At 41.3% G+C, this 25,052-nt stretch overlaps 1 protein-coding gene across 10 annotated transcripts in view; it reads left to right on the top strand.

Moving 5' to 3' along the window:
• Positions 1 to 25,052, top strand: part of LOC134806059 (serine/threonine-protein kinase Doa) — a 70,781-nt gene that overhangs the window by 35,161 nt on the left and 10,568 nt on the right. For 3 of the 10 annotated variants that reach the window (XM_063779269.1, XM_063779271.1, XM_063779270.1), the window contains one exon: positions 12,861 to 12,987. In XM_063779269.1, the coding sequence (XP_063635339.1) occupies positions 12,861 to 12,987 (127 nt within the window). Of the gene's footprint in view, positions 1 to 897; positions 2,033 to 11,546; positions 11,817 to 12,860; positions 12,988 to 13,015; positions 15,377 to 22,118; positions 23,816 to 25,052 lie in introns of those variants that run through there. The other 7 variants (XM_063779263.1, XM_063779265.1, XM_063779267.1 and 4 more) reach the window with 6 other exon arrangements.

Raw genomic sequence — 25,052 nt, 5'->3', positions numbered from 1 at the left:
CGGAAACGTGTTGATCTAATTTATCATACTAATAGTGTAGTGTTTATTTCTCTCAACGATAAAATTAATACTGTAATTTATATACAAATAAACTAAGTGTCTCATATGATCTGTCTATCACATTTAACCATACAGGCACGACGCATTCATACATAATTAATGTGTTTCGGCCTTGTTGTCATAGCTTAATTGACAAGAAGTTTAAAGTGATTGCAATGAGAAGAAAACAAATAAAATACGATTTAAATATTATAGACTAAACAGGAGTCATGAAATAATGTATTATAATCTCTTGTAAATAGCTTGCATTGTAATATTGCATTAACCTAGAAAAGTTGCAGTTATAGATAGCGATAATATGTCTGTGGCGGTGCAGCTGGGGTGTAGACAGGCGAGGATGTGTCCGCCGCAGGCCATATGGCAGCAGCGCTAGTAGCCTTATTAGGGATGCCTCCAAGGCGACACTCGATGCACTTATACGGCGTAATTGCTTCACGAAACGGGCTAACGTACAAAACTCTTATCACCACTTCACTTAATAACGGATACTTAACAGTTTTGTTAAATCTTTTAAAACTGTGGAGTATTGAAAGCGGTTAAAGTTTGACCGGCTGCATAACTGCATAAGAGATAAGGTAGGGCAAGCGGTTTGCGAGTAAGTTATGCAAGCGAGACGAGCGGTGGAGCGCTGCACGGCGGGCACGGCCTGGCGGGGCGGTTCGTTGACCAGTGCGTTGTCCCGCCGCGCGCGGCTGCCGCGAAGGTCGCGGCCCACAGCCCACAGACATCCATGCACCACACGCTGCACCTTCACGACTATATCCGCAGAAATACCGCCAACTCCCGTCGTCCCTAATTAGATCAACACGTCACCGTTCCCTCCTTTTTTCTGTACAGGTAGAACAGCTATGTGTTCACTGTGTTCAGTGCTGAAAGTTTGATTGTGAAACTAGTTATTTTTAATTAATAGTGGAATTTTTGATCTCAAAATGGTGACTTCGAGAATACCGGCTTATTCTCTTAATTCGGAGTTCAACAGGGAGTTCAGAAGTTTCCGCATAACGCGAGCGACGCCGCGGTCGAGCCTATACGCGCCAGCCATTGTTCCCATCCACGAGTACCCTAGGGTCAGCGTTCACGAACGAAGGGAGGCGCTCAAAGCGGCGCTCGCCAAAGCGTGGTCATCTAAGAGCAGCGAAAAGAAAAAGCACGACACGTGGACCGTTCCCAACGAACAGAGCCGGACTGGTATCATGACCGCAGATTTCACCAACAAGTCGCAATATAAAAATGGCATCAACGGCGAAGACGTTTCACGAGTTGCACTCGTCAAACATGAATTCGAAAGCAAAGATGTGGAACGTAGAGAATCATTCGACAATCGAGTGGAAGGTGGTCAGCCTGCAAGCTTTAGTTACAGCCGGCTCAACGGGAACGGTATAGACATACAAGAAACTCTCAAGAAGGGCTGTGATAAAGGTTTACACAGTAAACATTTAGGCTATACAGACTACTTAAATAATGTTCCAAAATGTAAAACTAGTTTTGAAAACAACTTCCTCAAACAGAACCACGAGGATCGTTACGGAAAACGAAACGGGTACGATGTGGTACTGAAGCGTACTGATAGAGATTTAAATCTTAACAATGTCGAATACAGCAGCCTAAATGGCGACACTTACGATTCTTTGAAGTATTCGCGAACTGCGAACGGAACAGAATCAGTGCAATATAAAAGTTACGGTAAGGCGGACACCGTTAAGAGTAAATTGCTCAGCACAGATAGTCCGAGAAGCGTAACGTCTTGCAACGGAGAAAAGTTGAATGGATACGGAGGAGCCGAACGACGCAGCGTCAAAGAGCAACAGCGGCTGCTGACCAGCGGCCCCAAGTCCGTCGTGGAGCAGCGCCTGGCCGAGCGGGTCGAGGTGAAGGTGGCCGAGCTGCCGGCGCTGTATCTCGGCGTCGACTCCTGGACGCCCAAGTCCCACGCATTCCAGAAGAGCATGCGCGAACACGAGTGGAGCGTATCGTATGTAACACTATTTTGCCAAGGAGCAATGCATTTTCTTGTTCTTTACTAACAACCACTTTCCTAATACCCTTTCGATGATCGTCGGATAGTCTGTGATTTCAGTAGGTATTTTTGTCAGGAATTTATTAATAAATACTGACGTGTTAACGCCAAGCGATCACGTGAATGGCAATAATAAGCTAAGTTTGCGATGCCCGAGTGCATCGACTTTCTACTGGTCTGGAGCGCGCGAGCCGGTCCCCGCACATGTTTCGCTAACCACCAACTTGCTCTACCGTTCTTACTCCATAACATCTCACACTACCTTATGTTACGAAAAACTACAGTTATTTAACATATTTACTTTTAAATTGTGGTCATTCGATGATGAGGTATGATAGAATTGTCCCTATGTTTTAAATAGCAACAACACAACATACGGTATTACGTAATAGCTACTATACGGAAGTACAAGTTGCATACCTATCAGCAGAATCTGACGTCCTGAATATAACAGAATTAAAAAATATTTACTCACGATCCCTATAGAAATCTACTGAGGATCCAAAATCGCCGTACAAAAAAGGCCCTGGAGACTGAGCCGTGTGTGCTTTTCACGGTGATTCCATCCTTAAGAAACTGCATACTCGTGGTCAGAAAGATATTAGTCAACCATTATAAAAAATTGACTAACCTAATTAAAACAGTTTTTTCTCTATTTAAAAAACTTTCAGTGTCCCCGGTACGCATTAATTAACTTGAATTCTTCTTAAGCCGAGACGCTAAATTTTTTAGCAAAATAACCTGTTTGCTCATAATGCAATTTTATAATTCAAAGTGACAGTCTCCAAGTAGTTTGGCGGGTTGTGCAAATTGTTGCACAATTTAGCGTGAGTCACCATCGTTGCGCTTTATTCCATCCTGCTGCTGCCCGGGTTGCTTAACCTCGCTACTCATTATCGCCATTTCGCCGCCGTAATGGTAAACGCATATTGAAGTCAAATATTCATTAAAACAATTTTATTTTCCTTAAGAGCGCTCTTACAAGAAAAGTCGAAATAATGCAAAATTGATGATACTAGTCGACGAAATTCAGGACTTTGCGCTCATTATTAGAAACAATGAGTACTTGTTCCAGTAAAAGCGTCTTCTTATCTTTATAAATATCGTTGTAAATATTAGAAAAAGGACTTATTAAATTAGTAATGATTTTTTTTCTGATGGTCGTTTCCGAAAAACCCCGTGAAGCACTGAATGGCGAGCTCTTATTTGGAAATGTTGAGAATTTTACTCTGCTAAACCTGGCTATTTTGTATTACTAATACCCTGTACTTTAGGCATATCAAACTATATTTTTCCTACATACCTTTGAGAAAGAGAAAATCAAAGTAAAACGAACTCTATTTTCTCTCCGAAACAAGTGTCAATTCCTACGAAAATCTACTTAATATCGAAGTCATTTTCATACTCAAGCAATCTGCAACGTTTGCTTATACTGTTGGTATACATTAGTGTTTATGAAATTCTACTATAATTTTTTGGCAATTTTTTGAAAACTACTCTATATTACCGATGACGCGCGCTGCGCCAGCTCAGTGCCGCGGCAGAGCTTGTAGAGGCAGGACGTGTGTCGGTCGGCTCCGCACATTTTCAACGGCGACGACGAGGTTTTTTATCATTGTGTGCGGCGGGCGCCGTGTAAAACGCTATACTGTGTGCGTGTAAACCGCAACGAGAGACTTTGATCCTAGCACTGTTTTTATAGTATTATAATTTATAATGGTACAGTTTAATAAACTACCGGACAGGATTAAAAATATTTGAAACGACCTGACATTCTATATGTATTTATTTGACTCAAGATAGTACTCAGGGTCTGATGATGGAGCCGGAAGGTGGTCACCGGTACCAATCAACCATGCAACTAAACCACTTCGTGTTTAGGCTCGTTTTATTCATCTCAACAAGATCTTTGACACAAGATAGTACTCAGGGTCTGATGATGGAGCCGGAAGGTGGTCACCGGTACCAATCAACCATGCAACTAAACCACTTCGTGTTTGGGCTCGTTTGATTCGGCTCAACAAGATCTTTGACTTAAGATAGTACTCAGGGTCTGATGATGGAGCCGGAAGGTGGTCACCAGTACCAATCAACAATGCAACTAAACCACTTCGTGTTTAGGCTCGTTTTATTCGTCTCAACAAGATCTTTGACTTAAGATAGTACTCAGGGTCTGATGATGGAGCCGGAAGGTGGTCACCGGTACCAATCAACCATGCAACTAAACCACTTCGTGTTTGGGCTCGTTTGATTCGTCTCAACAAGATCTTTGGCACAAGATAATACTCAGGGTCTGATGATGGAGCCGGAAGGTGGTCACCGGTACCAATCAACCATGCAACTAAACCACTTCGTGTTTAGGCTCGTTTGATTCGTCTCAACAAGATCTTTGACACAAGATAGTACTCAGGGTCTGATGATGGAGCCGGCAGGTGGTCACCGGTACCAATCAACCATGCCACTAAACCACTTCGTGTTTAGGCTCGTTTTATTCGTTTCTATAAGATCTTTGACACAAGATAGTACTCAGGGTCTGATGTTAGAGCCGGAAGGTGGTCATCGGTACCAATCAACCATGCAACTAAACCACTTCGTGTTTAGGCTCGTTTGATTCGTCTCAACAAGACCTTGGACACAAGATAGTACTCAGGATCTGATGATGGAGCTGGAAGGTGGCCACGGGTACCAGTCTACCATGTAACTGAACCACTTCGTGTTTGGGCTCGTTTGATTTGTCGCAACAAGATCTTTGACACAAGGTAGTACTGAGGGTCTGATGATGGATCCGGAAGGTGGTGACCGGTACCAATCAACCATGCAACTAAACCACTTCGTGTTTGGCTTCGTTCGATTCGTCGCAACAAGATCTTTGACACAAGTTAGTACTCAGGGTCTGATGATGGAGCTGGACTGTGGCCACGGGTACCAGTCTACCATGTAACTGAACCACTTCGTGTTTGGGCTCGTTTGATTTGTCGCAACAAGATCTTTGACACAAGGCAGTACTGAGGGTCTGATGATGGATCCGGAAGGTGGTCACCGGTACCAATCAACCATGCAACTAAACCACTTCGTGTTTGGCTTCGTTCGATTCGTCGCAACAAGATCTTTGACACAAGTTAGTACTCAGGGTCTGATGATGGAGCTGGACTGTGGCCACGGGTACCAGTCTACCATGTAACTGAACCACTTCGTGTTTGGGCTCGTTTGATTCGTCGCAATAAGATGTTTGACACAAGATACTACTCAGGGTCTGATGATGGAGCTGATGATGATAGACAGGTACCCGTAGCCACCTTCGCGCTCCATCATCAGACCCTGAGTACTACCTTGTGTCAAAGATCTTGTTGAGATGAATAAAACGTGCCTAAACACGAAGTGGTTTAGTTGCATGGTTGATTGGTACCGGTGACCACCTTCCGGCTCCAACATCAGACCCTGAGTATTATCTTGTGTCAAAGATCTTGTTGAAACGAATAAAACGAGCCTAAACACGAAGTGGTTTAGTTGCATGGTTGATTGGTACCGGTGACCACCTTCCAGCTCCATCATCAGACTCTGAGTATCACCTAGTGTCAAAGATCTTGTTGAGACGAATCAAACGATCCTAAACACGATGTGGTTTAGTTGCATGGTTGATTGGTAATGGTACCTTCCAGCTCCATCATCAGACCCTGAGTACTGTCTTGTGTCCAAGATCTTGTTGAGACGAATCAAACGAGCCCAAACACGAAGTTGTTTAGTTACATGATAGACTGGTACCCGTGGCCACCTTCCAGCTCCATCATCAGACCCTGTGTATCTTCAGTGTCAAAGATCTTGTTGAGACGAATCAAACGAGCCTAATAATGTTACTACATGGTTGATTGGTATCCGTGACCACCTTAATCATCATCAGATCCTCAGAACCAGTTCGTTTTTAAACCCTCGTTGATACAAACTTTACAACCTATAGGTACCAAATGCAATGACGAAACATGTAAATAAGCGAGTAGGTACCTATAATTTCTTTCGAGTAATATACCTTCATAAGTACGAGTATGGGGCTATTCATAAATTACGTCGTTTCAAATGGGAGGAGTGGGGGGGGGGTCTGGACATCGGATGATGGTAACATGACGTAGGAGGAAACAGATTCATCCGAAGCTTGATTTTTGGATGATTAGAGGGGGGGGGGGGGGGGTCAAAAATAGATGACGTAATTTATGAACAGCCCTTATGTACATTTGCACTGCATTTAGTATTTTCGTACTTACCAAATAACAGTTTTAGAACTTTAAAAGTTAAGTACAGTTAGTGTTGTTATGGTTGATTTCAATATGCTTCGCGAAGGATCAAGAATGTTTAATCCATCATTGTAGTGCGAGTGTGGTAGAAGGGATCGGCATACTGAGCTCGCACGGCCTGCCGCAGCGCGTAAAATACCTAAACTCGCTCAACGCCGAAATGTAATAGCGCTCTTAAGAACTGTTAAAATATAATATTTTACATTTTGCCAATTACGGTTGTTTTTTTAGTATTGGGTCTAAATGTGAAATTTTTAACCATGTCATTTTCGTGATCACGTCCATCAAAATCGGCTACCACTTTTATCTTCTTCTTCTTCCTGCCCTTATCCCAAGTTATGTGGGGTCGGCACTTTCATATAAATGTGTCTATGAAATTCATTTTGAGTTATAATTTAACAGCAATCAAGTTTAATCTGCACAACAGGTGACCGAAAGAGAAGTGTTTACAACATTGCACACTCGCACTCTAAAGGCTTTAATTACTTATAAAGATCGCTTATTAACCCTTTCACCATTATTTTTTTATAGCAATGAATCGAGAACTTTAACGATACGCACATATTGAATTTTTTTTTTTATGATTTTTGAGAAAGAGAAATATATATATTATTTCGGGGTTTCCGAATTATAAGACGGCAATATGTTTGCCGCTATCAGCCAAGGGCAGTAATTGACAAGACCGTCATGTGACATGTCAGTTTGCCGGGGGAACTACGGGTGGCATGAAGTATCTAAAATGAATAAATTAAAAACCGATAGAATGATACGAAATTATTAAAACCTTTATTGAACTTAAAAAGATTTGTTTATTCTATTTATAATATTTTTAATATATACTATTATATGTAGGTATTGTACATATATTATTTCCAAGTTGATATTGTAATCCCAGCAAAACTGTGGATAGGTTGCTAGCATGTAATAATTTGAAGTATTGAATTAAGCTATTGCTCCATATATAAATCAACAATAGTAGCCTAACCTACCCTTTCCTTCAATAAACACCAGACACTTAACGGATAGTGGCCAATATATTGCCGTCTTCTTTTTTTTTTTAAACTTTATATCGCCAAACTTGTCTCTGAAACTAGAGAATTGTGACTATCGGATAAATCCAGCAAAGAACATTTTATTTACAAACATTTTTGTTCAAATGTAGGCAATAGTTAAAAATCTAAGTTTGGGCCTAAGAATCATCATTTAACAAGGGATGGAATAACGTTTATCAGCTCTCCTTTTTTTCGTAGATTGGTACGAGTATATTCTCTTATGCGAACCAAAATTTATATTAACTAACACCACGTTCATTGATAAAAAAAAATATCTGAGTGGTATGACGGCAAATATCTTGCCGTTACCCACTAAAGGGTTAAGGCATTATTTCTACAGCAGAAAGAAAATCCGGTCTCGGTCCAAAGAGAATCCAAATTAATTTTACTGATAAGACTACATTTTTCACAAATAGTGTTACTAAACACTACTAGTGCGTGACTTTATTGAGCTATCAGTCACGTCAGTAAATGCTGCAATATTTAATTGTTTTCTTCATAAGTATTTTTAAAATCTATAATAACACAATGGAACGTAGATTCGTCCATTGAGATTCATTTCGATAGTTTGCAGTAAATGTTTCAAGGTCTTGTTCTGCTTAGCTGTTCGGAAAGGATTTGTCAACTCCGTTATCCGTATTGTAATGTGTATTTGTTCCAATTTGTTCTCTTGTCACCCTCATATGAGCACTGCAACGTTGTAGTTATTGTTATGGCCTAGCTAGAGAAGTGTAGAGAAAGTGTCTTCAATATGTTGTGGTGAAGTTTTGTGGCTTCCTTGCGAAACCTTAAGACAAATTCACCTAATAATATGTGAAAATATATCGAATAGGTTAATAATTAAAGTCAGTTAGGTACTTTGCTCAGACATGCTCAATTCAGCGAAGTCTAACGGGGAACAATATCTTAACGTAACTGCCTTAAACATAATACCTAAATAAGTAATAATCATTAATTAACGTGTACAAAGTTGCGCCTGAATCGTAAAGATGAGCGTTTTGCGTTAAATCTAAATACATTAAAGAATAGTTAAATCGATGGTTAGAGTCACACATTATACATTAAAATAAAGTAAGATAAAGCCTATTTTTCTTATTATTTAGACATAAGTCAATGCGCTTACATTTATAATGGATAGAAAATAAGTATGTTTGGTTCGTACGTCGGACATATGTCAAATGTGGGTCCGATCAACTTTCACTGTAGACTGACTGTCCCACTCGGTGCCACAAACACGTGCCCGCACCATACCCAAATACCAAACCTCTCTTGCATGTTTTATGCAATTTCTTTACGACTTCTAACGTAACATTTTAAATCGGCTAGAATAATCTCGTATTCAACATATTAGGCAGTGGGCGGCACCTAAAAATTGTCAGGCGATTATTTATAAATGTTATAATAAATAGTCTCGCCTTAATGCAAGGTGTTTATTTATTGCAGCTCGATTCGCTAACTAATTAGGTACATACCGGTTTGTTTTAGAGTCACATTTCGTAATAAACTAATTTGCCTAAAGGTCATCATATATTTTCTATTGGTTTGTTAATTAAGAGTAAGTAAGTATGTATTCCATATATTGATGTTGATAAATTACTAAAACTATCGAACTAAAGCTAAATTAGTAACTAGTAAAAGTAAATGCGTACATCCGACGGCACATGGTGAAATCGTTAATTCGGTAGCAGTCTAATTTGTTTAGCTAGAAAGGAGTCATGGTTGTCATTGACCCGGCGACCGCCGACGCGGGCGGTGTTTTTTAGACTCGCCCGTACTGACACAGTTCACAGTATCTGCTCATCCGGCACGGCCTTGTCGGCGACCGACAACCGACCAACTTGACACCAAATACAAACAATTTTCCAACTATGTAAATATTTCCACACATAACTGGCGCACTGCTCAAGAATCTGCTCTATATATATAGAAAAATTTTAATATTTGAAGTCGATTCTTTGTACTTCAACGAAAAATTAAATGTAAAACTATTTGCAATATTCCTCGGACAACTTAACTTGTTAGTCCATATCCATGCAATTCAGAACGGTTCCTCCACTTTGACTATCATTTCTGATTTCGTTGCTTTTAAAATGCAGTTGGTCCCATACATAGGAATAGACATGACGTCGGCTAAAGTCGCAAACCTCGTAGCTCCTGTCCAGGAGAGTTCAATCGACGGTGTGATCCTTACAAAAACGGGCTCGATTAACATCAAGAAAAAAAGAGGCAAGCGTATTACCGGCTCACAATTGGCGTGAAACCTTGACCGGACGTGGTCGTGTCATGTTGGGTTATGATTTCGTAACCAAGTCGACTCGCAGTTTCGGCCCGAGATCGATTATGGTCATTGTGCCACGACGTTTCACTCTCGGTTTCACGATTTGAACTTGTAAATTGTTTTCGCTTGTTTTGTTCTAGGTATGTGTTAGATATCTATTGAATATATTATGATTATGACAGTGATTCGTCTATTCGTAGTATAATATAATTATTCGTAGTATTATTATACGAATTCGCCATTGTTTCTAAATCTTGTTTGTTTATTAATTTATATACAATAGTCTCCGGCGACTAAATAGTAAACAACGATGCTTTTAACATTTACCATTCCAAATACCTACTTTTAGTCAACTTGAAGTAGTTGATAGCTTTAATAAATAATTATATTAATGGAGTTTCCGGTGGCTATAATATAATTAGAATTGACGTAGATATTAAGTGTAATAACCGGGAAATAACGAGCCGTAAAGGAAATATCTATAGCTTTTCCTTTTCAATATACTGCCATGAAATGTCTAATTACCTCCACCAGTAAGCAGTGTTTACATATACTTGAACATGTGTCGCAGGTTCCAAGTTACATACTCGTGTAGTTACGTAGTCGGCTTTCACCTTCGACGAGCAACCACCTCAGGTTGCCCGTCGTAATTAAAGCTCCCTAACCGGCAGTTTTACGAGAAGAGCGAGCGGAAGGAACCGACCGACCTGGCGCTTTCCATTCCACCAATTAAAAAGAAAACAAGGCCTTAATGAGCGAAATTAAGCCAGCCGTTAATAAAATTCATAACGAGAACTTTCAGATGTTTTAAATCACGAGCTGCAACTTCTCGTCACTGATGTGAATTTGTCGTAAGGATTAGTTTCTTAAGAGAGATTCACAAGCCGGTTTTCGCAGTAAACATAACAGATACCGCGAATCTATAATGTTGACGTCGTCAGTCGTGGAAAGTGAACGCTGCGTGTTTGTATTCGCGACGTATTGTTTGACACTGACGCTTGGCTTTGTCCATCATTGAAACGCCCTGGGTGACTGCCGGTGGCGCGCCGACGCTATTCAATGATAGCTATTCAACGGAAGTACGTAAACGTGCGTTCAACATTTTATATTCAAACTATTCCTATCTGATTATGACTCACCTCCTGTTGCTGAAATTATTCACGCATGTCACAGTCCGTCAGATTTAATTTAATTGCAGTTTCATGCCTATTTGAAACAATAATATTTCATAATGCACCTGCATTGTAATGTTAGGCATTCATTATGCACGTGCAGAATCGATCACATGAGCTGCCATTGAGACGTGTTAGTTCAAGTTCAACGTGTGGTGCTAAACACAATGTGACATTTAAATGCTGCCATTTATTAGGCGCCGCCCGCGCAGCTCTGTTGGCGTTAGTTGACGACTCGACCGAGTTCGGAATTGGATCGTTGAATGCAGATAACTTAATCTAACGCCATATGCCGCATATGGCCATCTATCAATCGTTCTGTACACGGCTTCATTAATGAAAGGCTTCCCAACTTCGAATTGTTATACAATGGAGATTAATCTTAGGTACTCATGTTTAACTAATTAAATCTCACACAGATTTTTTTGAGTAAGTTTGTCTCAAAAACAGTTGATAATCCTATCGGTAGTCAAAATAGAGTTTTTCGTAACTTGGTTACTATTTGAAGGATCGAATAATGAATGACGTTCAGTTCGTATAAACAATTATTCAACTACTCGGTACTAGATGTCGCCACTTGTTCATATCTTCCAATAAGTAAATGCTTATAAGATTCTCACTCTCTACTTGAAATTGGCATAATCTCACACTTCTATTAGTCATGTATGCTATATTTAACCCTTTAATGTCTCCGTCGGTCGGTAAACCAATTACGTAAAGTTAATTCCATTATAGAAGTGAGAGCGCCACTTACACATTCTTGTAGTTGCAGTTCACGTCAGTTGGCCATTCCTTCCCTACCTTCTTCTTAACCGGAACCTATTTGTATTTAAGATTAAATTCGACCATGATGTATATAGAAAAATTAGACGAGGAGTGTGATGATAGTGTTCGATTGATAAGGTTTTTCGACACGCTTCTCTATAGACCACAACACATGCGGGTTTGTTGGTAAGTCACATTACCAGTCTGAAACCAACTCATGGCGTGACAAACGTTCACGCCCGTCAGAAACGAAACCTGTTTTGTTTACAAGACCTTCCATCAATCCGAATAGTTTATGCCTACGAACCGTAAAGAGATTTTCAATATTAGGTGCATGCAAATTTAAGGTCAAGGTAAGCTGTTCTCAACAAAGTTAACCCGTTGCACCTATACCTACAAGCTCAAGTATGCACCTTAATCTCTATCTCAAACACGCGATCTATTGATAACTTCGTGGGTTTTTTATTCGTAATAATACCGTTTTACCAAGATAGATTGTTCAGTTATGTATGAAGTTAGTTGACGCACCGTTTGTAAACGCGAATTTATTGTATGTTGCTGTATCTAAGCAATCATGCCGCGCGTGCGACAGTGGTCGTGCTGAGTTGATTGGCAGTACACCGGTGACCGCAGCCCACGGCGGGTCCCTGTCAAGTGTGGCGTACTCTTGACATGCCTCGCTTCGCTTTACAATGGCAGTTCTTCTCGACCCTCTATCGCAACATTCGCTATCATTCAAAGAAACAGTCGACCGCGATACACGTCATCTGTTAACCTTGGCTTGCTAAGTATTTATTTTGTGCCCGACAATGCAGCGGATTTAGTGGTAACATTTTACGGTTTATTGATCAGTGTATTCTTTCATATTGTAGCTATTATATACTTGTTAAATGATGAGTGAATAGAAAAGAACTTGATAAATGGCATTGTTATATACAAATGTTTCACTGTAATCACTAGTGGACTCTAAGGTTATTAAAGGCCTAGGCACGGGGCGACGTCGTTGGGCTGCTCTATGCGCGGTCCTACGCGTTTGCTGCGTGCCGCCTCCCGACCAACTCGCGCAGCTCATAGACCCTCACTCCGGTGGCAGAGGACGATCGACAACGTTAGTAACAGCTCCGCGTTCCTAGCACGCTCTAACCTCACCTCAACATTATTTGTATACGATTCGTTATCGTGTTACCTATTCACTAACCCCCTACAGACTATTGATCGATGATTTCGCAGCTCGGAGCACTCGTGGAGGCGGCGAAATGAACGCTCCAAACGTTCGCATCACAGGCGCTCGCCGACTTCACACAGGCGGCGGAGACATCACCGCGACGAGTCTTCACCACGTTCACCCCCGGAACAGGTCAGTAACCGTTCCTTATTTCTTACTTTAAGGAGAAGTATGAAAGGATTTTTTTCTTTATACCCAACGCTCGCCATCACCACAAGTGTTCACCCGAAAGCCTGTCTGTTAGTCGTTCGTGATAACGTTAGCTCGTGTACCTGTCGAATGCAAAATGCGGAACCAGAATAAATCGCGAAACGTCAGCGCGCCCGTTTGGGATAACGTGCGGGACGGGTTTGGATTGTAAACGCGCGTGCGCCTTCGCCCGTGAAGATGTGCGCGAGAGACGGCGACCTCCTCGCGCTTGCGCCCGTTCTATTTGCGTTCGCCTTCGTCAGTTGGTACGCCTTCAGTCAGTCGCGAAGCTCTGCCGGCCGCCTGGCGCGCTTCTCCCAACGCCCCGAAATACTCGCCCGCCGCGCCCGGCCGCGCGCGAGCGCGAGCCATGGCTGACCAACCGTTGCGTCCGCCGCCTAACAATTTACTCTTCTGCGGGCCCCCGCCCGCCCTTCCGCCCGTTCTTCTCTTACCGGCAAACTACCCGCTCGAACCACCCGCACTGCCTGCTCAACCTGACAGTGCCCCAAGTTTAACAAACAATGAAAATACTCTGCACGAAATAAACAACGTGGGTGTGCCAACTTACAACACTCAATTTGAAACACATTTGGATGACCCCGAGGTACAGAAGGACCTTTATACGCAGCCCGTGTTACCAGCATTCAATAGCAATTTTAGAAGAACAAATAGTTTCGACGCGTCATACATATACAATGAATTAGAAAATGAAATTGAAATTAAACCACGGCTGTGTAGGTCTGAGCCAGACTTATCTAGATGTGGGTTAATGGTTGAACCTGAAGCTTTTGTAGAATATGAACCCCACGACCCTGCTCCTCTTGTACTTAATAATCCGTTTTATGACGGATCATACGCTCTTGGTCCCGCGCAATACAGCCATCCAGTGGTCATGTTGCCTGATAATTACTTGGCGTTTGAAGACTGCTTCGTGCCAACGTGGGATTATAAACCAGAACAATTTGTTGAGAGAGAAATGTATTATGACGGTTTACCCATGATACCGTCCAACGATCCATGGGCCATTATGCAGTATGGCACAGACAATGCTGCATTTCAATATTACACACCTCATTACGACGAAAACGCAATTGGAGATCATAAAGATATTCATTACATGCCATTGAGTGACATAGAATATGCGATACCTCAATACATGAGTTTGCCAGTGGTAGAAGAACCTAAAGATGAAACGTTTACGGATAGTCATAGTCAACCGTCAGCAACAACAACTACTGTTAATAACGAACAAACGGAAGACGACAAAAGTTTACGAACTGAAGACGATCAAAGTTTACGAACTGAAGACGACCAAAGTTTACGAACTGAAGATGCAACAACAACTTGTCTTTCAAGTGTTTCTAATCAAGAAACTGGCGATAGTGAAAAAGTCTACGGTGTAGACTCTATCTCCGATAACAGACAATCATCGGTCCAAAGTGAAGGGTCGTTAATTGCAGATACCTCGATCGATGTTACGTCTAGCTTGGCATTCGTACCGACCAGCCAAAGTTCAGAGACGCCCCTCGGCGGCGACGCCACCAGCGACGACGACACGTCCCCGTCCTCCACCGACTACCACGAGGCTTCTGCACTCGACCTAGCACAAAGTCTCGACGAACTGTCTTCTTGTGAAAGCACAGACTTTTCACAAAGTAGGGACGAGGTTTCGCCGCTTATTCCTAATCCACCAAAATTTGACGAACTAGTGCCAAGTAATGTTAGTAACAGTGTGAAAGATGAAAACTTAGTTTCAAATAAAACACCAGTTAATATTCCTAATCAGCTCATTCCAAATAATAACAATGTGCCCATAATTAACATAACTAACAGTATACCAGATAGAATAGACTCTAAAACAGATGTCACACTAAGAACATCAGTTGAAAAACACACCATTGTACCTGTCTTTGAAAATCATGAACAAGTTACTAAAGTGAGTGAATCGTTATACTGTAATAATAATAATGAAAAAAATATAGAAGCTAGTCAAATTGTGAATACCAGTGCTGCAAAAGTCAGTGTCGCCGAAATATCGCCCAGAACACCGCCGCATCCGCCGGCAGTGCCGTCTTCTTGGTTAACTAGCAAAACATCGGTTTGTGACAATCAGAAAGATGCAGTGCCTTACACATCACCTCAGATACAAATAGAACATGTAGAGGCGTCAACAGTAGTGGAAAAGGATGCTAAACTTCCGCCAAAGCAGCCATCTTGTGAGAGCAAGCCGGCTCCAGCGGAACCCAAGCCTTCCTGCTCTTTTGTGCCACTTGTTGTACCACCACACGTGCCCCAATTCAAGCCGAAAGAACCACCTAAAGAAGTAGAGGTCAGACTCATATTTAACTTAAGTGTGTACATCATCAATTTCATCATCAATTTTTAGTCATTATATTTTTATTAGAAATTTCTGAATCAAGTATGACCGCTATTTAGAATTTCTATGTACGCATTGCGCTGCTGCTACTAGCAATCGTGAATATTGAGAGCATATGTATCTATTTTTGCATATGATCAGGTCAAGGATTGATATTATTAACAATCAGATATTTAACCACGCTGTTGAAACCACTGCATTAACTGTTTTAACTAATGAAATGCATTCTCTCAGATTGCTGTTTCGTTACATAATATTTTACACAATAACAAAATTAATATGCATGTATGTCCTCGTTTAGATGTAAAAATTCAAATTAATTTGAACCAATGGCAATTTTCTATTTAGGTTAATTCCGCATATTTTAGGTGTAATAGTTGGCTTATGTCATGACATGAATATAAACGCAATGAAATTTTTATGAAGCCATCGGGTGTAAACAAATCCACGTACATGACAACGAAAATAGTCTTAGCAGCTGGTACAAGTATGTGATTCTAATGGCGTTCGCTAGATGGCGCCACGTGGGGCATATTCGCGCGTTAAAAACAACGCATGCGCACAGGAATAGTATTGCGACGATCACCTTCACCTAGGCGTAGCACCGCACGCCCGTTGTTATGATTACACACGATCCTCAAAGGCGCGCCGCCCACTCTATAAGAAGACAAAGCTTTATCCATCCATGCACTGACATGACAAAATACCCTCAACACCTTACTTTATGAAATTTCGTTTATTTGTATCTCATCTGTAACCGCAAATCATATTTTTATACAACAGTAATAACCAGACGTTTTAGACTGTTGTTTTGCGCTGTGTCACGTTTTATTGCTTCTGGCGTTTAACAGTTTGCGCATTCTTATTGATACTGAAATTACTGAATGGCGGATTGTATATTGACAAAAACTTTCCAAGCGCGAATACGTAGGTCACTCGAAAATTTTGAGATAAAAAAGAAACTATTGAAGATATTAGTATTATTTATTTTACATTTTTTCAAAATACTCTCCATTACTCTCTATACAAAGTTCCATTCGTCTGAACCAACTTTGGAAGCACTTTTGCCAGTGTTCATCAGATAGGTCCGAAATTGCTTCTTCTTCATATGCAGCCACGGCTTCTTCAGCACTCGAAAAAAACTTCCCTTTTATTTTTTCTTTCACCACCGGGAACAAAAAGAAATCGCAGGGAGCTAAGTCAGGACTGTAGGGTGGATGTGGTAAGGTTTCTATCCCAGCTTTATCAATAAACGCCTTTGTTCTGAGGGACGTATGTGAAGAGGCGTTATCGTGATGCAGCAAGATTCCCCGAAGTCCAGTCTTTGGTCTCCTCTCTCGCACTGCTTTGAGAACTTGCGGCAATGCTATTGTAGTATACCAATCAGAGTTGACTGACCTATAATTTTCCAGCATTGATGTTGATAAATGTCCGCCCCGTGAAAAGAAACTAGCTACCATTTTTTTGCCGACGTTACGAGGTCTTTGTAGTTTTGTTGGTAACTTTCCCTCTGAGAAGACCCATACTGACGATTGCCGCTTGTTTTCCGGGTCATATTGGTAAATCCATGTTTCGTCACCTGTAATTATTTCCGATACACGCCGCGATGTCCCGTTGTCGAATCGTAGACGCATCTCACGACACCAATCTACACAGGCTCGTGTACACATCGTCGTCGTCTACACGAGCCTGTTTCTCAGTATCGGAGAGCAAACGTCCAATCCAACGACAACAGAGCTTCCTTACTCCAAGATGTTGATGTAGAATGATGCTAACGCTCCCCGAACTGACGCCTAAGATATTCTCTATGTCGTTGTATGTTATTCGTGGATCTTCTCGCACCAACATTTCAGTAGTCCACACGTTTTCTGCAGTTACTGCTGTTTGCGGGCGACCACTTCGGTGGTCATCTTCGAGGCTGGTTTCCTTTTAAATTCGTTGAACCATCTAAAAACTGTTGCCCGTGAAGGAGCAGAATCTCCTAACGCTGACTGCAATCGTTGCAAACACAATTGTTCAGATAAACCAAATTTAAAATCTTAAAGCACGCAAATTTTCGCGGTTAAGCTCCATCGTTTCAAAAAACGCGGGAACCGTTTTAGAAAAATGACTAACATATTTTTTTTTTTTAATTGGAGCGAATCGGCAACTTGTGTTCTTATTTTAAATAAATTTGCTTTTTAAAAACATATAATTCAGGTGCGTTCCATTTTCGAATTTCGAGCATCTCAAAACTTATGACCTACGTAGTACTAATGTACCAAAATAGGTTTTGTATTTTAGGTAGGTAGGTAAATTTATGATAGAAAAGCTCGACCTATGATGGAGGTACTACCCATGTTGTATGTATGTACTTCCCGAGTATCATTTACAAAATGTAACCGAAGCCAGGGTCCAAAACAAAGGGTCCACAAAAGCGTAACGACCTTTGTCTCTATATAGACGAGGAGCACACAACAGAGGCGAACGGATTAAATAATTGTTCTCCTTTGGCGATTCCTATGCTGGTTTGAGTATATAATGTCCGATTTTTAGGCACTCGTCCGCAAGGGTGGCATGTTAGTACCTACCTACCTATGCATTTCCGAAAAACTAAAAATGATAAAATAAAGTAATAATTTACTTGATAGCTCTAGGATTTCTACATACCTGTAACTAAAGCCTCCGTCTCGATTAGGCCATGCGCTGCATTGATTTAGATTGCCTAGTTAAAAAAACAGAACCTAAATACTCGTAAAGTCAACGTAGACCCACTCGAACATTTGACTAATAGATAATAATCAAGAAGCGTCCGCTACAATTGTTTTGAATTGTACTACGAATTTTAAATTGAAACCCGCCTCCAGCTAGTTCAAGTCAGTTTTGCGAATGAATCAGATGTCCCGCAACTTCATTACAACTGAAGAAAAAATCATTCTGACGTTTATAATGCGTGACCAACGACCCATATTGTATATGTGCAGGTTTATTGAGTGGAGTTGGAGTATTCTCTAACACTTTAATTTCTCTCATTACCGTGTTACTTGACTGTACACAGCTATGTATTCTGTTTAATGTTAAAAAGGCCGTGTTATCTTGTTCCTTATTAACAGTTATCTGTTGTCCTTCTGGATGTTTTTTAGCGTTTATATCTTATTCCGTACATTTACACTTAACGATTACTCAACATCAAAGTCAAGAGTTCAAGTTCGCCGGTATAGGATGTATATGGGCATTTCGGTATCGCGTATCATTAAAGCCGGCGAGTGGCACGCTCGCAGATATGGTCTGATAAATGCGGTACACCGTTTCGTAGCCCACCTATCTATTTGGTAATGCCCAGTTCCTTCCGGTCGACCTTGCCCGTATCGCTTACCGCGTCTCTGCGGCGGCCGCCTTCAGTTAATTCAATCAATTTAACCCTCGTGAGACATAAGAATACTTCATGTTTATTGCAAAAAAAGGGAAAAATATTTTAGCAAGATTACCCTACTTATATTCATCAAAATTGCTTTAATGTTTTAGTATTCCGCAAAAATCGTATAATGGCAGGAATAAAAATTATGTAATCTGAAAATGTCCAATTTATTTACATTTTCCGATCAAAATAGCAAAATTCTTGCTTTTATTACATTAGGACGGCTGCAATTTGGCTGTGATGTCACACCCAGCTCTTGCTGATATGGTAATGGGTATGGTCTGAGCCTCTACCATCAGTTTTAACATTGACATAACGCTCACGTCTACGTAATTTACTTTCTGTACATCTCGCTTGCACTATTGCTCGCATATGCGAGTACGAGCGAGATGCATAGAAAGTAAGTTACGTAAACGTGAGCGTTATGTCAATGTCAAAACTGGTGGTAGCCGTAATGGTGTTTTGTCGGGATACGTACTTACGGTATCATGTTGTAAGAGGCGTTTCGTTCGAACGCCAAGTGCGAATCGGAGTTGAATTCTCATTTCCTTTTTTTTCTCAATTTCTACCGTCGCATAGCTCCGATATCGTTCAATGGATTTCATAGATAATATATGAAGAATCGAAAACGCGTGCGAGTTGAGGGATTAAAAGTTGGACCTAATACATTGACCTTCACAAAAAAAGGATAAAATGACGCCATACAAAATCTAGTCACCATGCGTATAGTGATACGCATACGCATGGCATGGCGATATTATGGTGTTTAGGTATCCAAAGAAAACTATGTGTAATTGCGTTGCTCAAGGAGTTGTCGACAATTAACGGGCCGCCTGAGCGCGGATAAATCCTGTTCCAACCAAAAGATTCCATTACGACTCTCCGCTCTATTGGTTTGCACTCCTCAATCCGTCGCCGCACCATACAGTTCGCTTCAAGACGATCCACGTCTCGCCTGAAATTCTGCCACAACCGTTTTAACGTGTTTTATTATTTATTTTGTTTTCTTAATATATAATCTTTATTATCCATTGTTATTTGAAGAAGATACGCCGCGCACTGGGTGGTTGTATCGTCCCCGCGATACAGTTGCGAGGCAGCCGGCGGGCTGAACACCCGCCGCCCTAACTTGGGCTCTGTTCCGTGTAAACCGTGTGAAGTGTAGTGCTAACACAATGACAGAATTAGTAATAAAACACCAGCATATAAGGCTGCCTCCCTCCTTGAGGTTCACGTCTTTCTATGAACTTTACAAGCGGTTTCTTAAAGATCATGGGTGCAAGTGGCATGATGTAGTTAAAGTGCTCTCCGCGGTAGCTGAAATACTTTTCGATGTGGATGGTGCGTGTAGTGGACTAGGTTCCAAGGTCAGTGTCATCTCTATAAAGGGATTTCTCATATATTTTCATCACTTCATACCATACTTTTGCTGCTTCAGGTTAATAAACTAACTACGTTTCTATTTAAATTTTAACATATGTATTTAGTAAAATAACATTTAGCAAATGTAATCTCTTAGATTATGTTTCTGAGTAAATTGAGTTAAATGTACCTAACATATTATACTTAATTTATTTACGAGTTCACTGAAAACTATAAAAAAAAATCTTAACCCGGGCTTCTCAGGTCCCCTCTTTGTAGTCTTAACAATACGTGCCCCTGAGAACTAGGGGATGCGTTATCCAATCCCGAATCGTTTCTTATTACCTGCACCCCAACTCGAATATTATAAATACTAACAACTGACTTCATCGGCAGTTGACAGCCGGCTGCACTATGTACTAATTGTACGAAACGTTCGTCAATATAGTGTTTAGTGATGATAGTACCCATTCAATATCTAGAATTCACCTGTGCTAACCCTTCATTCGGGACGTTGTTTTTATTAATTACTCTGTGTATAACAGCTTACAAAATGAAGACATTAAACATTGTAAAGACTCTCAGATATAAGTTACAAAGTTTCAACTATCCTCTGTCTATCGATGATTACTTGTTAATACCAACGGTATGTACCTACATTCTCCAGTCTATTAAATAAAATAATATTTTCTCAATAGTTACCAAATAAGTGGAATTCTGTATTGGTCTAAGCCACAGCTACTTGTCAAACACGTTGGTCATGTGAAATGGTTTGCATGTCGTGCTATATAAATTCTAGAACAACGTCGCCATTTCGCTGAAAATGAACGCAACCTACTACCTACTGTAAATTTGTAAAATTGGCTAGTGAAAGTAGGTAGCCACTTTTAAATGACGTCGGGTTGCGATAAACATGCTAAGATCGTGAGATCTTGGCAGAGCGTTTCCGTTGCATTGCATGCAAATGTACCTTAAAATGTGAATCAATGCAACTCGCCCTTAACACGTTCAAATCAAACATTTATTTAAAGTAAGTATGCGAAACCAGTACGTACTAAGATAAAGATATCGCACCGAGTACTCTCTTTGCCTGCAACAGTTTTGTTTACTTACACTGTGCCTTGTAAATGATAAGTGTGACAATCGCACAGACTGCCTTCGTGTTTCGTCGTTTCCCAGCTATCGGACGTGCTTCATTACGCCCGCATCCGTTCTGCTTTTAATACATTATACTTTTCCCCTATTAGGATATATACATGATACAATATCCTTATCATTTGACATTTGACCTGTTAGATAAGAGTTACGGCATGTTCAGTGATGATGATATTGTGGCATACGCGTGTCCAACGGCAGCGCATCATTGTTCCGTGCACGCGCTCCACTAACCCAATTACACGCCGCTTATTGACAGAACTGTCTTGGCTCTCAGCTCGCCGGTCAGAGAAAGGCGCTCGCCTCGCTATCAGGCAAACATTGCCGTATGTCCCTGTCAATTAAAATGATAAAAGGTGCCCTTGGCGCTGAAGGTAGACTTCTTCTTCATCTTCACCTGAAATTAAACTCGAAAGCGTAGGCAATAGAATGGATGCCAAAATCTTGTGTGCGTTGATGACTAATACCATACATTATGAGAGTATAATATTAAATTGAAATAAGTATACTTATATATGACTGATATGCAATTGGAAATCAAAGCTGAATTTGTGCTACCCATATTTTAATAACTTAATATGTACATGACTACTTATAAGGTTACTAAAATATTTTTACGCAAAAATATCGAATGTTCATTGTGCTAAATGTAGTCAAATTGGTGCGGTTTAATTTATAATATCGATGAATAGGTATTTGTAAGCAGAATTAGGTGCCACTTTGACATATACTGGTAGGTATAGAGAGAGTAATGCGACGAAATGCGCGCACGGCGGCCAGCCCGAGCGTGCGGGAGGGCGCTCCCACGGGTTGCTGATATTTTTAGTCCACGACCATTACTTGGCACTGCCGGCCGCACTCGCCTGCGCTACTGATCTTTCTGATTCTGAAATTCGTTCGCGCTTAGGTACGCTCCCAATCTCGAGATAGAACCAGTGGTATGTCCGGTGGGGTAGCATTAACCCCATCGGCGAATACAAAACATATCCATTTAATAATCCTGAATGTGAAATTATGACGTTTAGTGAGTGTTACGAGACGTGTCTTAGTGAAAAGAGTGCTTACATAAAAGTGAAAACTACTCGCAAGACTAAACAAACATGGCCAACATAACTGCAAACGGTAATGGCACAACAAGCCCTAGACGGCACCGCTACCAGAGATCGTCTACTACGGCAAGCGTAACTCAGCTGTTATCAGATGGGTATTCCAGTTTTATCAATAGATTGACACGACGGGGACCCTCCGAGAAATCAGACGCCGATACAAAGTTGACAGCCGCGAGAACTAGATATGACGATAAGCTTTTGTCCAACAAAAACTTATCGCTGTCGAACGTCCAACGATATGACACTAATGGGCACATCTCGCCGTATACGTCGCTCTCCGGTGTGACCAGTGCGAGGAAACTGAACGACGACCGTACGTACTCGAGTTACCTGGGCGCTTCCAAATCCCGAATAGACCTATCCCCACTGCATTCTACCTCCGGTATTAATGCTCTCGGACGTAGTGACTCATTCCGCAGAGCTCACATAAAAAATAACAATAATAAGTTATCACCGTTTTCGAAACGATATCCCCTTAAAGAAACTAATAACAATATAGAGAGCACAATTGTTCTAGGTAGCACTAGAAGTCGCTTAGAAGATAAATATTCATCCGTACTTGATCGAATTGCAGTTCAAAAAAAGGAGAAGGCCAGGAAAGACATTGTGGACCGAGATAAGACGTTAGAACCCGAACCGCCGAGAGGGTTGATGAAAAGTTTAACGACTACTTTCTTTGGGGAAAACTCATTTAAAAGAAATAATGTTTCTAGAGAGAAAACCCGAGATAAGACGCCTTACAGAAATACAGCTGACCGTCGAATGCCTTCGATGGGTAAGAAAAACCTGGAGAAGGAACTCTATGATAAAAATGGGTTTGATGATCCTCTTAGAGGCCATCATTATGGAAAGGATAGAGATAGCATTTATCGCAAGCACAGAAGGAGGTCCCTGAGGGCCGAAAGAAGCGAGCACAACGACAGAAATAAACTATCGCTGCGACCCATTGATATCAACATACATCCAGGTGCTAGGGACTTAGTATCCCCTCCACAGCACAGTATTTACGATACGAATTCGAAAAACAAAGTGACAAGAACTCCAACGTCGCCGGTGGGAGAAGTGGGTAGACAGAGACAGATTTACTTTCCGTCGAGCGACGAGGACGACGACAAAACCCCTGTCGGCGACCGCATACTCAGCGAGCGGGAAACGCGACGTAAAGAAATCCAGAGTTTGATAATGAAGTATGCCCACCTAGACGAGATGTACGGGCGCATGGCGGAGAAAGGGTCGGAGCTGACGGAACCCGGGCGCAAGCAGGAGCCTCTGGGCGTGGGCGACGTGGTGGCGCTGCCGCCCGAGCTGCGCAGCCGCCGGCGCCCGCAGCGCCCGCGCCACCACTTGCGGCGCGCGGCCACGCCGCCTGTAAGCACCGCCTAACCCACCGCCTGCCGTCTGCGTCTGTGTGCCGCGTGTCAATAACTTGGTCCGTGCTTTTTTTGCTCACATTCCAATATTTTCAATGTTATGATATGACTTTCCGTCTCGGCCAAATATCGGCCGAACCCTAATTCAAACAAGTCCCTGTTAAAAAAAAATGTTTTCCTTAAACTGCAACCTATAAAATCCATTGCTAAAAAATAGCTAGCGTTTCTAACACCGATCACAGTATTGGCTGCGTCGTTACGCCTGCAAAATTGGCATCTGCACAATAAGGTTCTGTGAAAGCAATTTTGTGTTTAGGTATTATATTACCGTATCATATTTGATGCATATACTGGATTTTGTAAGCGCAGCGACGCCACATTTAAAATGCACGTATTTCATCACTGAAGCACACATCATGGTATAATAATATACTCCGCCTGGTACTCTATTCCGAGATTCGCGTATGACCTAACTGACACGGGCCTACGTCATCATGCTGTTTACAGGTTCTCAAACTTTAAAATGTGGGAGAATTTTAACCAACGGTGAAAATTATTTTAACGGCATTAACACATTCATTGCCGCTAAGTGCTACGGGTTACGCTCGTAGCGCGTAACCACGGTTTCGCCGTATGGAGCGCGTAGTCGCTACGAACAGTGTACCCGACAGTGGGGTTCTTGGCCCTGAATGTGTTAATTTTAAGTTATTCATGTAGAAACATAGTAAAATAAAACAAATCTAATGTATTAAATTAAACTTAATTTATCTATACAAGACAAACGTTTGAAAAACTAATTCACAGTTACACATTAATTACCAAGCTTACGACGTGAAAAGTTTGGAAAACACTGCGACTGCTGACACTGAGCGAGAAGGAAATAACAATTAACACGCGTTCGACAAGGATGACGGTCAGGGCATGAAGTTATCTAGATCCGAATTGTCAAATGTGACAGCGCTATCCTGTGTTGCCAGTAATGTAAACAGAATTACCCGAACGTCTGAAATTTCATTCGTGAATCGGAAGATATTGCCAACGAATAATTAAAAATGACGTGTTATTGTAAAATTTAAGATAAAATACATATAAATGAAAATTATAATATTATAAAGAAATATTTTAACTTATTAACCATAGGTATAATGTACCCATGTAACATGTTATGTTGAAATAAAGTGGCAATGTTATTGTGACGTAGGCCCGTGTCACTCTGGGAATAGAAGACCATGTTT

This window comes from Cydia splendana, chromosome 2, assembly GCF_910591565.1.
Source record: "Cydia splendana chromosome 2, ilCydSple1.2, whole genome shotgun sequence".
NCBI lineage: Eukaryota > Metazoa > Arthropoda > Insecta > Lepidoptera > Tortricidae > Cydia > Cydia splendana.
The sequence above is the reverse complement of the archived record's forward strand: the minus strand, read 5'-3'. Positions and strand labels throughout refer to the sequence as shown.